General features: G+C 36.2%; 1 protein-coding gene across 2 annotated transcripts in view; it reads right to left on the reverse strand.

Moving 5' to 3' along the window:
• Positions 1–3,443: 3,443 nt before the first annotated feature.
• The window catches only part of PVRAP (PVR adaptor protein), a 308,071-nt gene continuing 296,150 nt past the window's right edge, over positions 3,444–15,364 (reverse strand). For both annotated transcript variants that reach the window (XM_067792172.1, XM_067792171.1), the window contains 3 exons: positions 7,709–8,030; positions 6,821–7,167; positions 3,444–4,355 (listed from right to left, as the gene is read on the reverse strand). In XM_067792172.1, the coding sequence (XP_067648273.1) occupies positions 4,155–4,355; positions 6,821–7,167; positions 7,709–8,030 (870 nt within the window). In that variant the 3' untranslated portion in view covers positions 3,444–4,154. The remainder of the gene's footprint in view (positions 4,356–6,820; positions 7,168–7,708; positions 8,031–15,364) is intronic.

The raw sequence follows: 15,364 nt of genomic DNA on the forward strand, positions 1-15,364 counted from the left end.
GAAATTTTCTTTTATTTTTGTATTTTGTTGCATCATATCATTACTGGAGTTGAATTTAGACTTAATTTACTTATATACAGTAAAGATATTAAATTTTTTGTTAAAATTTGAATTTTAAAAAATTTTTTTTTAAAAAGTGGGCGTGTTCTTCATCCAATTTTGGTTATTTTTATTAAGCACATATACAGTAATAGTAGTAACATTCCTGCCAAATTTCATCATGATATCTTCAACGACTGCCAAATTACAGCTTGCAAAACTTTTAAATTACCTTCTTGTTAAAGTGGGCGGTGCCACGCCCGTTGTCCAAAATGTTACTAATTTTCTATTCTGCGTCATAACCTCAACCCATCTACCAAGTTTCGTCGCTTTATCTGTCTTTTGTAATGAATTATCGCACTTTTTCGGTTTTTCGAAATTTTCGATATCGAAAAAGTGGGCGTGGTTATAGTCCGATATCGTTCATTTTAAATAGCGATCTGAGATGAGCGCTCAGGAATCTACATACCAAATTTCATCAAGATACCTCAAAATTTACTCAAGTTATCGTGTTAACGGACGGACGGACGGACGGACGGACATGGCTCAATCAAATTTGTTTTCGATCCTGATTATTTTGATATATGGAAGTCTATATCTATCTCGATTCCTTTATATATGTTAAACCAACCGTTATCCAATCAAACTTAATATACTCTGTGAGCTCTGCTCAACTGAGTATAAAAATGCAATTAATTCATTAAGGTAATTTTACTTACTTAATTGGCACTTAACATTTAAGCGGTTCCGGCCGTCCTATAAGACGCGCAAGACGCTTTTTGGCTGGCTCAACGTATGTTACTCATCACAAATCTAATACCTAATCTGGGATCTGATTCATGGCAATTCCAATAATAATAACAAAGTCTGGATGGCAGTGATATTAGCTTTCGCTTTAAGTAGACATCAACAAAACGGGCAGAGTCACTACCCCCATTAACGTACCGCACATTCCAGGAATGCTCAAAAGCCATAGAACATTTTGCAATGTTCATTATCAAGATAAGGTTGTTTCGTTGTCCGCAGTTTTGCTGGCATTTTTATTGGCGTGGGGTTTTATGTGGCAAGTTTCAAACACAGCGCCCAACTCACTCTGCAGATAATGGCTTAAATTGCTCTGCAGGTAATAGTATGTTTCCCGTTTGTTAAGCGAGTCGCTTGGAGGCAAAAGGAAAATACACAAAAATCAGACACCGCCGATACAATCTTTCAGCAAGCCCTGTAACTTGTCATGTTGTCGGTTTATAATATTGACTTACCACTGAACCGATTTCAGAAACTACAACAAAACTAATGAGCTGATTAAACTTTTTGAAGGAAATCATTGTACCACCTTTATTATAGTTACGCTAAACTGACCTTAATTTTTTGCAAGCGCAAAGGGAAATAATTGGACTAGATTTTTATTCGTGTGACAGCTCACGCTCGCTTTTTATCTGCTAAGTTTAAAACACAACGCCTCTAAATAGCACAACACACGGTAAAACACAGAAAATACTTATGGCATGAATCAAAACTCGGGCGTGAGGCTCAGTGATACTGTACAATTTACTCTTTCCCATCTACATATTTTCAATTTTATTTTAAATTGATATCGAAAAGGTCAAAGTCAGTGGTGTTCCAATGCCGCAGCTACCCCATTAACTTCCTTTACGTATTATAGGCTCCTTCGCCACCAAGTCAAGAAATCGTAAGTGCAGTAATGTGTTACGTGTTTCTGTCGAGTAAGGCCAGGAATCCTTTAAACATTTCATAACTCCTTGAGATATGTAGATTTTGCAAGTGTAGTCTACCAAACTGGAACCATATACAGTAAGCTGGGTCGATAAAAAGTAGCAATGATCCGTCCTTAAATGTGAAGCTCTTATTGAGATGTTCTCGGAAAGTTAAACACATTTTCTTTTATACAGCTGAAATTTTTTTTTATTCTAAAATGGATATGCCATAATTTTTACCTCGGGCGACTCTATACGTTCCTTTCATCACCTTTCACCTCTGTTTTCGTTTTCTTATAGTTTTGCTGGGCAAAACCAGTTGTAACTCATTGCGGTATGACATTATTTTCACTAAACTACGAAAAATAGGGTCATAAAGGTTAATTAAATGGCTTCTCAAGGCAAAAAAAAAACATCATAACAATGTCAAATAACCAAGTTACAACAAAATAGTTGCTGAATTGATTGGCTATTGCAATTTTGTTGTTTCGTATGGATACCAAACTGGAAAAGAGCGATAAAAATGGGTTTGATGGTGAATGAGGATAAAACGAAGTACCTGCTATCATCGAGCAAAGAGTCAGCGCATACGCGCCTTTGCAACCATGCTATTGTTGGCAGCCATAATTTCGAAATAGTAAAAGACTTCGTTTATTTGGAGACCAGCATCAACACTAGCAACAACATCAGCACTGAAATCCATCGAAGATACAATCTTGCCAAGAAATGCTACTTTGGACTAGGTAGGCAATTGAAAAGTAAAGTCCTCTCTTAGCGAACGAAAATCATACTCTACAAGTCACTTGTCGTACCCGTCCTGCTATATGGGGCAGAAGCATGGACCATGACAACAGCAGATGCAGCGGCTTTGGGAGTGTTCGAGAGATAACCTGTACGAGCTATACGCAGACATCCACATAGTCCGGCGACAGGGTCTGCGCTGGCTAGTCCATGTTATGCGAATGAAAGATGACGCTCCGGCCAAGAAAGTGTTTCTATCGGAACCCGCCTATTGAAGCAGAGGTAGAGGGCGACCCCCACTCCGTTGGAAGGACCAGGTGGAAAACGATTTAAACTGCCTTGGTGTGACCAATTGGCGCCGGTTGGCGGAGCGAAGGAGCGACTGGCGCGCCTTGTTGGACGGCCATAACCGTTTAGACAGTTAAGCGCCAATTAAGTAAGTAAGTATGGATACCAACTCTCTCGACCATAGTGTGTACTCACTTAGGAGAAATACCACTCGAGATTCCAGTATATAGGGTAAGTGTTCTCTTTTTGCTTTAATGCAAGACTTTTATTCCGAAAATTCTGCATGGCTTAGGATTTCATAGTTTGTACTCCTTTGAAAAGGGATTTTTCTATTTAACTTCGAGTGTTGTAATTCAAGGCGTTGATAAGCGCAATACAAAGCTCTATTCTTCAGAGATTCCGCCACCCAATTGTCAACCTCACCTACGCGAGGGGAATCCTGTTACAAACATGAATGTATCATACGCATATTTAGCAGACGAGGCTCTGGCGACTACAATATTCTCATGGAAATATATATCCGGTAAAGAACCACCATCATCGATAATATTACACAACACCTTCGGAGAGTATTTTTATTGTTACCACAACACCAACAGAGTTGTAATTCAAGCCCCATAGTTGACAGAAGAAAATAAGAATAACAATTTTTCTATGAAAACTAAACAAATTTATTTTGCGCTTGCACAAACTCAATTTTCTTTGCCAAATATAAATAAAATTTTATTTACATTGTATATAAAATTAATATTAATATTAATTTAATACTTCATTAAATTAATTACGATTTTTGTACATAAACTCGTACATAAATATGCACGGATTTCTTAACAATTACAAATACACGAAACAACTTTAACATCAAATATTAATACAATACATTACATATATACCAATTATGTAAACTATGTAGTTTTGTAGCTTAAGCGCTTTTGTGCGGCGCCAGTCACCCTTAGTGTCACTTAATAATATCACATTGCACTATAAACTTTTTAATTTGTTTTTAAGTTTGGTATACATTTTTACAAGTTTTTTTATTCATACTTAGATGATTTATCTAATATAGGTTCAAGACAGCGCCTAATGTTTTCTGTATGCCAGAAAGGACTTAGGATTTAATTTCGTAGTCTATGGATTAATGTTGAGTGAAATTGGCAGAAAAAACATAACATGCGTTTCAAAACTTAGAAAAAGAGCAGAAAAAATATGATATTTTATAAAGTATAAACTTATAGAATTCTTTAGTTTATCTAGCCCAAGCTATGGCAGTTTCTATCACGCAGTCCTTAAACCTAAACCTGCTTCTACATTGTGCTCTCTTAAACATTAACATTTGTCATTTGTGGCCACCTCTCATCAATATGAGTAATTTCATTCATTTTCTAAATTTTGTGCACGTAGATACTTCAGTAACATTTGTAGAGAATCATATGTATCAAAATCGTCGATATTTCGTCTAGATGACGCCATATTTGCTGGGCGTGGCATAGCTAACGGTACAGGTAACAGTTCCGGCATTACAGAATGATGTGTGATTAAAGCCTGAAGTGTGGTGAATTCCTTGCGAAATCCCTAGATATATGAAAATAAAAGAATATTAGAATAATGCTAAGGGCAATTATTTCAAACAAGTTTATATACAGGGGTTAATACGCACTAATAATGGGTTTTACTCAATGTAATTTGAAAAATTTATTAGAATTTAAGTGCTGTTGTTGGTTTTAATGTATATTGTTGTAAACATTTACTTCCCGCTTAAATATTAACTAGATTCCCTGAAGAAGATGCATCGAAACGCGTAGGAGAGAAAAAGTTAATTTATTTATATACTTCAGTACCCCGCAGACTTTGTTCTGCACGAAAAAAAGTTTGACATTTTTTTCTTTGCCATTTTTTTCTACACTATATTACATTCTTCTCATACTTCTTCTCCATCCCTTATTCTCTTTGTCTGCCTCTCACTCCTACTCCCACCTCCACTTTCAATCGCATTTCTCCCTCCACACCCACCTTTACTTTTGCTAAACTTCTCATTCCTATTCCCATTTCCAGTCCTAGTCCTACTCCCACTGCAAATATCTCTCCCGTTCTGGTTCCCTCTCTCACCCCGATTTCCTCATATATGGAATCTTAATACAAAATATCGAATACTTGCCTTTACATGACCTACCGTTTCGATATCTTTGGTCGCCCAAACATTTACGAAACTATTTGAAGCTACTAAAATTTTTAAAGTCGCTTCATTTCTTTAAATAAGATACAAATAGATAACTGACTCATTCTTTTGCCAGATAATATTCCTCTCTGCGATTGTATTACCTCACGAGCAAACAAGGGCATTTCTCATATTGTAGCACCTGCAAAAAAAATGTACTTCTTACCTCTACCTCCTTCTCTCCATAATTGATCCCTATTTCTCCTTCGGATCTTCTTCCTTTTACGTTATCGATTTCGGTCTCTTCTACTTTCTTACCTCTCCCTGAACCTTCCTGTATTCTCCTTCCTTGCACATGCCTTATCTCTTTTCCATCTTCCCTTCGCACATTCTTCATTTTTATCTGCTTTTTCTATTCATACTTTCTTTCTTCCCCATTATACTCCATTCTCTTTCTTCCCCTTTTCAACACCCACTCCGATCTCTTATTTTCCTTTTTCAAAAGGCTGCCTTAAAAATACATTTCCAACAATTTTCATCAAAAGTATTATGTTTTGGAATTGGTAAGCCTTTGGTCCACATGCTGGAAAGAAAGTTTTTCCAGTATATAGTGTGTCGAAGAGGAAGTCCTGCAATAAATTTCAAGCAAATCCCAACACAAATAACATTTTTTTAAATAAGTAGGCCCCTGGTCCCCTCCCCGGAGTGAAAACTTTCCTAAATATTATCCTTGTTAAGAGATACCCCTGTACCGAATTTCAAGCGAATCACACCATAAATAAGATTATCTAACTAAGGTCAGCCTCAGGTGCACTTTCCAAACCAAATTGTAAATCTAAAGCATCCTCAAACTCCCCAGAATACACTCTAAATTTTATCAAAATCGGTTCAGTCGTTTAGGAGTTCAGTGACAAACCCACGTACAGAAGAAATACATATATACTGGTATAAGATGAAAGCTAATAAAACTTTTTATGATCGGAACCCACATTCATATTTTAATATCAATTTCAAACCGTGTGATTGGGTATTTTAGAGCTATTTCGAATCGGGCTATTTCGGATCGGTTTTGGGAGCTTATTCGGAACTTTTCGAAATAGTTTCGGTATTGACTCAAGCATTATTTCGGGACGATTTTGAAACGATTTCGGGACTGTTAAAAGAATAACATTTGGACAATTTGGGATGTTTTTTGGGATTATTTTAGGACTATTTCGAGACTTGTTCCAGATAATTTTTAGACATTCGGTATAGTTATGGAATTTTTTAGTGTCCGTTTATGGTTATTTTAAGGAACATTTCTAGTTGTTTTTAAAAGCACAACGGGTCAGTTTTAGAATCAGTCAAATATCGTTTAAAGAATCTTCCGGGATCCTTTCGGAGATATCTCTGTATCATTTAGTGACTATCTGTGGAACATTTCGATATAGTTGCCATTATTATTTAGCCACTATTTTGGTTTTATTGCCGAACCAGCCTTTTTCGGGATTGATTAATGGGTTAACTCCTAATTGATGTGCCATCTTGGGAATAGTAGCCAGTATTACTGAGTTTGTTATTAGTGTTGTAAGTATTTGGTTAATTGTAAAGTACATAGATCGTTGGCTCAAAGAATTTTGATTTTTAGTTTAAGTACTTATGTATACTCAAGATGATATCCATAAACCTGTTGGTGTTCGGTACTGTAACATATATGTATTAGAGGTAACATAGCTCTGAACTTTCAATATTGCACCCCTACTGGTACTTGTTCGCATTAGTACTAGTAGTTGTATTTGTGATCTTTGTCTTTGTTTTCCAAATAGCGTTAGTATTTGTATTGGGACACTTACCAAATTTCTATTCATTAAGTTTTTTGTGTTCTTCTTTTTCAATCACTTACCTTTATTTTATATCCTCTCGCCGTTCTCAGTATAACATAGCTCGCAGTTTTAGGACCCGGTGGTGATGGTACACGTAGCGTTAGAGCAAAACAACCCGGTTTAGAGGTGCTTTTACGCACTAAAAAGGCACCAGGACTTTTACTAGAAAGCACTTCGATCGCTATATCGCGTGAAATGCCCGCTTGAAACCATGAAGCATCCTTTAGATCTGCTTCATTGGTCACACCTAAATCATCTGTTGCAGTGTCGGCATTTGTAATGGAATTGGATGTGTTCGTAGATTGTACTGCAGCCGACAGTGTATTATCACGCAGGCGATTTGCAAATATTTTCGGACTGGAATTCGCTGTTAATGAAATTTATTAAATATTTGATTAAAATTCAAGTAAGGCAATGATTTGCAAAATTACATAACAAATCGTAACATGACATAATGTAACATAACACAAAATAACATGAAAAAAATTAATATAGCACAACATGACACAGCATACCATAAAATAACATAACATAATATAATATAATATAAAATAATATTAAATTACATAAAATGACATAACAAAATACAAAATAACATAACGTAGCACTAACATGACGCAATATAATATTATATAGCACAACATAATAATACATAAAATAAAACACAACATAACATAACACTACAAAACATAACGTAACACAACATAACATAACCTAAGATAACACAACACATCATAATATGCCGTAACATAACCGACCAGAGCGTAACATAACATAACATAAAATATTTAACAATTGTAAAATATTTTCACATTTCTTTCAGGAACAATTTAGATAGTTTTTTCTTGAAGGTATGGAAATATCTCCTATGCAATTACCAACAAAAACAAATTTCCCCATTTACTCACCACTACTCGTCTCACGCAAATATCGCTTCTTTAAATTGAACTCGCTATTATCATTCAAATTCACCGTGTCCAACATGGGAATGGCTGTTAACGATTGCCGACATGAATCACCAAATTTGCTTGCAATAAATTTCTCTGGCTCAAAAGCCTCCTCATTGATATAGCCATTTGAATAGATTTTATTGCTCGTCGTACTACAAGCTTTTAAACTGTTCAATGTATTGATGTTTGTAGTATTTGTTGCATTTGTAGGTGTGCCAATATCCACGAGCGGACGTGATTCTTCATTTGCACGCAGTAGTCCCATAGTTAAACGTTTAACCTGCAATGCAGATGTAAATTTATATAACAAAATCTTAAAGAATAGCCCAAAAGTGTGCCTCAAAATATTTGATTCGACTGCAAACAAAATATATTTAAGTCTTTAACTTTTCAACTTTGTTGCATTTTAAATTATCCTTGAACTTCAACAAAATGTTATGCCACCTTTCAGGGACAGATACAGAAGTACTTGAAGTAGATGAAAGCGTATGTGTGTGATATAGTGCAAAGGTCGCTGTGTGTTTTTGTAAGGATATATACACAGATCTATATCTACATAAGTCCCAAGTTAAGCCGCAAAAAATGAACTTTTTCACGGTTTGCTTGAATTAAAATGCAGAGTAAAATGTCGAAACGGCTGCCTAAAATGTGCGCCAAAAAAAGAAAAGGAAAACAGAAAATTTCTAGTTTAAGCACAGCCTCACGCGCCGTAGAGTGTGCTTTGATTTTTGTGTTACGCCCATTTTCTGCACCTTTTCGCATTATTCTGCAGTTCTCTCTTATGCGCCTTAATGTATGCAACGATATTGTTTACAGATAATTTTATAGCCAACTGCACATTTACTACACAGTATACATCTACACTACTCGACCGGGTTCCTAGGTCAATATATAAACTGGCTGTTTAGAAAAAAAGAAAATACGGAATTGTTTATAAATCCACGCAAGTGCGGAGAGCTTTTGATTCGTATTCAAATTAGAGCATATAGGGCAATTATATTTGAAGTGATTGAATCTACTGACTGCTTTCGATTGTTTCCGTTCAAGTATCTCGCTGTACGTCTGCTAAACCACGAGGTTAATACTTATGATGCAACTTTATAAAGCCACCCCGAATAATTGTATTAATTTAAGCGACTTTGGACTTTTGCCGGCCAAGGGCTGTAATTTCAGGGTACTGCTACTACAACTAATGCCTTTTCTGGTTTGGATTGATCATTTCACAATAAAAACAGGTAATATAAAAGTTACATCCGCCAAGTGCTGTCTTTAGAAACCACCAAAAACCTTACTCTAATAAAAAGTAGATGCAACGGAAAGGACAGAGAAATATCGCCGCGGTTAATGAAACTTTCGGTTTTAACGATGGTGTTTCATTTATTGGTTTAAGGCTGATCACCGGTGCCTGGAACATAAAATTGCATAGCAGCCTCGGGCCGAAAAATATGAAACCATATCTATGTTATGATAGAATGAGGAAATGTCACCAATGTTTTAGATTTGTGCACGATTCGATTGCCTAACATGTATCCAGATCACAATATACTAAAAAGATATACTTAGAAACACAAAGAAATTAAATTCCGGCGCCATTCATGCAATAAGAGTATATAAGAAATAGGAATATACTTTGGCGGATATTAGCAAGTTCGACACATCACTATGCCGCTCGTAATTGTATGCTGCACAACAACAAAAATAATGGAAGCAGACAAAAAAACAACAGTTACACACATAACAGGTATGTACATAATACGGGTATGTAAACAGCTCCTACGAGCACAGTTAGCTTAAGACGACGTCATATAAACTATACGCATAGATGTAAATAGCCACAGCGAGTACGAGATACAGAAGACCGAGATGTACAACGCAAATATTCGGGAAAGCTGTTCAGGAAAATCCAGACTCAGGCTGGAAATAATGGCCAAGCCACTGAGAAGAGAAGTACACAAGCAGCGCAAATGATTTTAACACGCTGTAAGTAAGGTACGCGAGTACACTTTTTATTACCATTGCTTTTGTGAATAAAGAGCGTTTTATTGTGCAGAATTTTTGAATTATTTATCTGACAGTTCAATGAGCGAATCGATGGCAGGAGCTCATTGAGGATTATTAAAATTCGTTACAATATGATGTGATCACTTCATACTACCGATAAGGTATGTTGAAAACTGCTGAATTGGAGCCGAAAGTAAGTTAGCTGTACACGTATAGTTCAAATGCACCGAGAAGAATATAAGTACATACCATCATTCAATTACTAGAGGTTTATTCTCCAATGATAACAGAGCTTTGACACCCCCAAATTAAAAAATATGGACGGGTTGCTTTTACCAAGTAAGGAAAATGAGGAATTATTCAATCCCCTTCAGCGCAAATTTTAGTAGAAAATTACCTTTAGTAGTATATTAGTAGTGATAATAAATTTGTAAATGCCATCAGGTTTTGGGGGAAGTAATTCATTTTCTACTAAATATTTCGTGAATTGATAAAGAGTTATGTTGGTTTGGTCATTCTTTCAGAAACTTATTCAATAATACACTATCTCTAAATTTGTTTCAAAAACTCGATATCTGAGAATAATTTCAATGCATTTTGACATAAGATGAAGTTAATGAAAAGCATTCTGAGATACGGAATTCTTTAACCGAATTCCGAAATAGGATGTTAGCACAAAGCTAATCCTGAAACGGGAAATTTTTGAAAAATATTTAGAGTTAGGGCGATTTCGAACTGGCAGCGGACCTGGTGTGATACTCTACTCAGCAGCCGCAGTGAACTGACAAAAAAAAATAAAATAAAAGAAAATGACTAATTTTCATAGAACTTTAAATTCCGGCCTTGATTTTGAGAGAAGAGTTAAGCTTTTGTGCGGTCCTGCTACACAGGTGGAATTCACCTCTTTATTCTGAAATTTCGGAAAGCTCTTTTCTGTTTAGTATTCATAGAAGTGTTCCGGATAAACCGTTAATTTAGAATATTCGAAACACGTTCAATTTATACTACCTCACGAGGTCCAAATATATCAAATAAGTATATACATAATCTTTTAGATATATACCGAATCCACAAATTTATAAATGGAGATGAATGTTCCGAACATACCGAATGACGAAGTTAACATGCTCAATGAGTGCATTTCGTTATAGCATCTCCATTATCCACTAATGAAAATTTTACGTGAATCGATTTATTTGTCGAGTTTTTGACGTTGAACGATGAATTTTGAATTGGTTTAGGTTTCGTATGTTCATAGTGCACGATTCCTTGGTGTCCGTACTTTCATCATAGTCATAGTCAATGCATAATACTCATATTGTAGCAGCTAATTTTTGAGCTTCGAGGAGAGCTATTATTGAGTCTGTGATTGCGATAATGGGTTAGCGTGTTTGTAAGCTGCTATTTAAATCATATTTCTCTCTCACCACTAATCAGTAGAAATCACGCAAAAAAATCGCATTTACTGTGATGTCATAGTGACGACATACGCTATTCCGTGAAAATCGCAGAACCTGCCATTTATCGGTTTTTACACTTTGTTTATGCCCAGTCATCAATTTCTTATCGGCGTGTTATCGAACGTTAACGGATGTTTCATCAATTTTAGGTATATACAAGTTTTATGGATATGTCTTTTATAACAAACGGATAAGTCGTCGTTAAGAAATCGATAAACAGCCTATGATACGAAATCGATAGATTTGCAATATTAAATCTATGAATATGTCTAAACTTTTCGATGACAATTCGATAACACACCGAAAAAAATTGGTAAGACAAATCTATAAGTTTTCAATGACAAATCGATATTTTTGATAATAAACTAACAACTTTTTATAATACGTGGATAATAATTCGATAAAATATCGATAGCTAATCGATAACATACCGGTAAAGAATTGGTAACACGCCGACTAAAAATTTAAAACTTTTCGAAAACAAATCGATAACTTTTCATAACATAGCTATAAGTTTGCGCTAAATAATCGATAGCTGTTCGATTTTTAATCGATAACTTTTCGATAAAAAACCATTTCCTTATATATTTTTTTGTGTGTTCAAGTTCTCCATAACTGAGCCTATCGGTTCTCTAATGAGAGATGTAAAGGTAAAAATTTTTTTTACAAAATCATTCGTCTTACATATTTGCTGTATGTACACCTAAAGGCCCAAACACAATTGACTTTTGCATCGTTTTGGCTCTTACGTTGTTTGAAATAAAATGTTTAAAATAATACCCATTATGGAGAACACAAGTGTGATAACTTCTGCATAGACGTCAAAATTACAAATAGAACTGTTCACTTGATTTTTAAAGTGACTATTTTGGTCTCATCCGGTATCTTTTTCTCATTGTATAGATTTACAATATAAGTTTGTTTCCTTCTCTTTCTAACACACTGCCGTTTGACACTAACCGAAGTGTCAGAACAGTCGAATCACACACAAAACTACTTGCAGGTGACTCTGGACACCTTTTAGAACCCTGGCAGAGGGGAGCCCCAAATTTCGGCACAATGAGGCATTGTGTAAAGCTCGAAACCCAGTGGAGAGACTTTATGGTGTTTCAAAGGAACATGGCGATGCCTATCCAAGCAATGGACTATTTTGTATGATCCAGGATTTACTGGTAGAATAGTTAACGCATGCGCAGTGTTGCATAACATCTGATTAAGTGAACCCATACACGGGCCTGACACTGAATACTTAGATCAAAGCCCAAGCGACAGCAATGTTCATCAACGTGCAAGCGTTTGATGCGGTCAACCACGACACGTTACTGCAAGACCTGGAAGGGTCTACTCTTCCACCAAGTCTCAAAAGTTGGACCACAAATTATCTGGGTGGTCGGTAGGCATTGGTGCAATTTAGAAACCCAACATCAAAACCAAGAAGGGTTAAGCAAGTGGTGCCACAGGGTGGTGTCCTATCCCCACTTTTGTTTAACTTCTACATATCAAACCTACCTTGGCCACCAGAAGGAGTTACTATCGTTTCCTATGCCGATGACTGCACAATAACGGCCACAGGCCCAGGCGCACAGATCGATGACCTCTGCAACAGAATAAACGGCTACCTCCCTGATCTCGCCCCGAGAAACCTGGCATTATCACCGACCAAATCATCCGCGTCCCAATCTAAACGTCACGCAGAACTAAAATTGGAAATCGAGTTAGGTTTTCAGGCAGCAAATGGAACGAGCGTTGGACACTGACCGAAGTTTCAAAACTACCGGGGTTGCTGCCATCGGGATCGATGCAGGGATGTATTTATAAGCGGAAAAAGGAGCGAAATTTCAGATATGAGATGATCTGATGGTACATTTTTTTGGACGAATTTAGTATGAAATATGTGGTGACCTAATGAAAATTTTACAAAAGTCGTGGAATGGGATTTTCAAAGACGCGCAATATTATATCAACATTAAGAATCTAAGCACGGTAGTAAAGTTTTTCCATCCGTCAAAAAGTTATCTGCGAAAAACAGTACTACAGGTACTCCACACACTACTACAAAGCATAATACCTTTTTACCAAAGTAGTACATCGCTGCCGTATAGCCTCCAAAAGAAAGGTTATAGAACAAGTGTTATGGTCAGGGGAGCGCAGCTGTAAACGAACAGCTGATACATATCTTACTTGTAAATCTTTAAAATGTCTATATTGAACATCCTGTCAAAACGCTGCCAAAATGCGAAAAGTGGCCATCTTGAACATCGTGTCGAGTAGTCGACGGAGAAGATATCCGACTTTTTTTCTCCACAATGATATCATCTTTGTTTATGAATGTTGATATTTATTATTTTAATTTTTCATCATGACAAAAATCAAAATGTGACTTTTTCTTTTTTGTTCATTGTGGCTTGAAAATTTTCTACGTGCGTCATTTCAAAGCGACGCCAGCGCCAAAACGACATAAAAGTCGACTGTGTTTGAGCCTTTATAATAAAATTAGGCTCTAATATGATTTAAAAAGTCAATATGGCCACATAAAACTGTGTTTTTTGGCTAGAGTTGGATTCATTTCACCCCTAAAAATGCTGTGGCACTGTAGCGTTATTTGAATGACAACTAGGTATTTAATTTCAGCTTCTTCCGAGTTGATGCTTCTTTTCCATTTTTTTTTTTTTTGTTGACTTTGTCTTTTTTTCTTTATACTCGGCGCACCGACCTGCTGCTTGTTTAAGCACCTCTACTCTATACTGTTTGATATATACAACAAAACATTTGTGGGCGAATAAATTTCCGGCTATAGAAATTTATTACCAAAAGCTATAGTAAACGGAGTGCAGCATAGCTGGATAATGCAATGCGAATACCTGAACGCGTTGAAAGTGCAACTCGGAAGTGAGAAGTGGCATAAATTCATAGCGAAAAACTCTTTTTTACTTAACCAGACGCTTTAACTGTAAATATGTACTATCAGTTACTCTGGTAGCGCTTCTTACCAACACACTGTGAACTGTGCTGGTCACTGGCTAACGGTGTGGCTTTTACTGAGCTTGTGGTTTGGTGTCATTTCACACTAATACTACTTTATTTTCATCGCTCCTTCTTGTCGCCTTCATTTTAAATTTACTTGTTTTTACACGACCGCGGTTTAGTCACTATTTGCCGGAAGTTACTACGACTGCAGCTATAGCTGGGAGAGGCGTTGCTGTTACATATATTTAGCTGAAATAGAAAAATAAAAATTTGTCTTAACCACTGCTAGTGCAGGTACATAAGTGGCACGCAGCTGCCCTTCGCTTGGCGACTATGTATACGAGTGCAAATATTCACGCTCTCTACCTTCTCTCTATGAACAACTGGCGAGACTGCGTCTACTTGTCGTCAGGTGAGTGTCTCGCAAGTGAAGACGACAATAAGGTAATGACTAGAAGTGATTTTATTTTAACTGACGATATTGTTATTGCTTTTACTGTTGTTCTGTCATTGCTGCACCTCATTCTAAAGCAATAACTTAGTGGCATTTAGACCAAAGTTTTAATGTCAAACCTTTTTTTAGCAGCAAGTACTGCACTCTTGAGTACTCAAATGCTTCGCAACTTGGCGGGTGAGCACTGGGTTGTGGTAAAAAAATCTCAGTGGATTTTTAAGAGCCAGTGACTTTGATTTAATTCTTTGAAATGCAGTGAACAGCGTTGATATTATCTGTGGTGAAGCGTTTTGTTTGGTGATTTATGATAGATCGCAGAAGACAATAAAATTTATGTTTTATTTAATTTATTTTGTATTTTTAGAGTTAACCAAGTTCTTTTTAACTTTAAGTAGCAAATGCAGGCACATAAACAATAATTTTAGGTGCACCAATGCTTAAAAAACGTGGCCGCAAATATGTTAATTGTAAAGAATAAATGGGGGGATGAAGTAACTCTTAAATGATAATTTAGTAGGATCATTTTATATGTTGGTTTTCCTACGGGATGGATAATCACACTGAAGATGGGACAACGCCGAGGCCGGTTTGTCTTCAAAACAAATTTTTAAAAGGAATGACTATTGATACAACTTTTAGAAAAAAGTATCTATACCAGTACTAATTTAAAATACTCGGATCAAGTATTGATCCTTGTACTCATATTCAGTAAATGGTATCGAGTATACTCCA

Source organism: Eurosta solidaginis, chromosome 5, assembly GCF_040869045.1.
Source record: "Eurosta solidaginis isolate ZX-2024a chromosome 5, ASM4086904v1, whole genome shotgun sequence".
Lineage (NCBI taxonomy): Eukaryota > Metazoa > Arthropoda > Insecta > Diptera > Tephritidae > Eurosta > Eurosta solidaginis.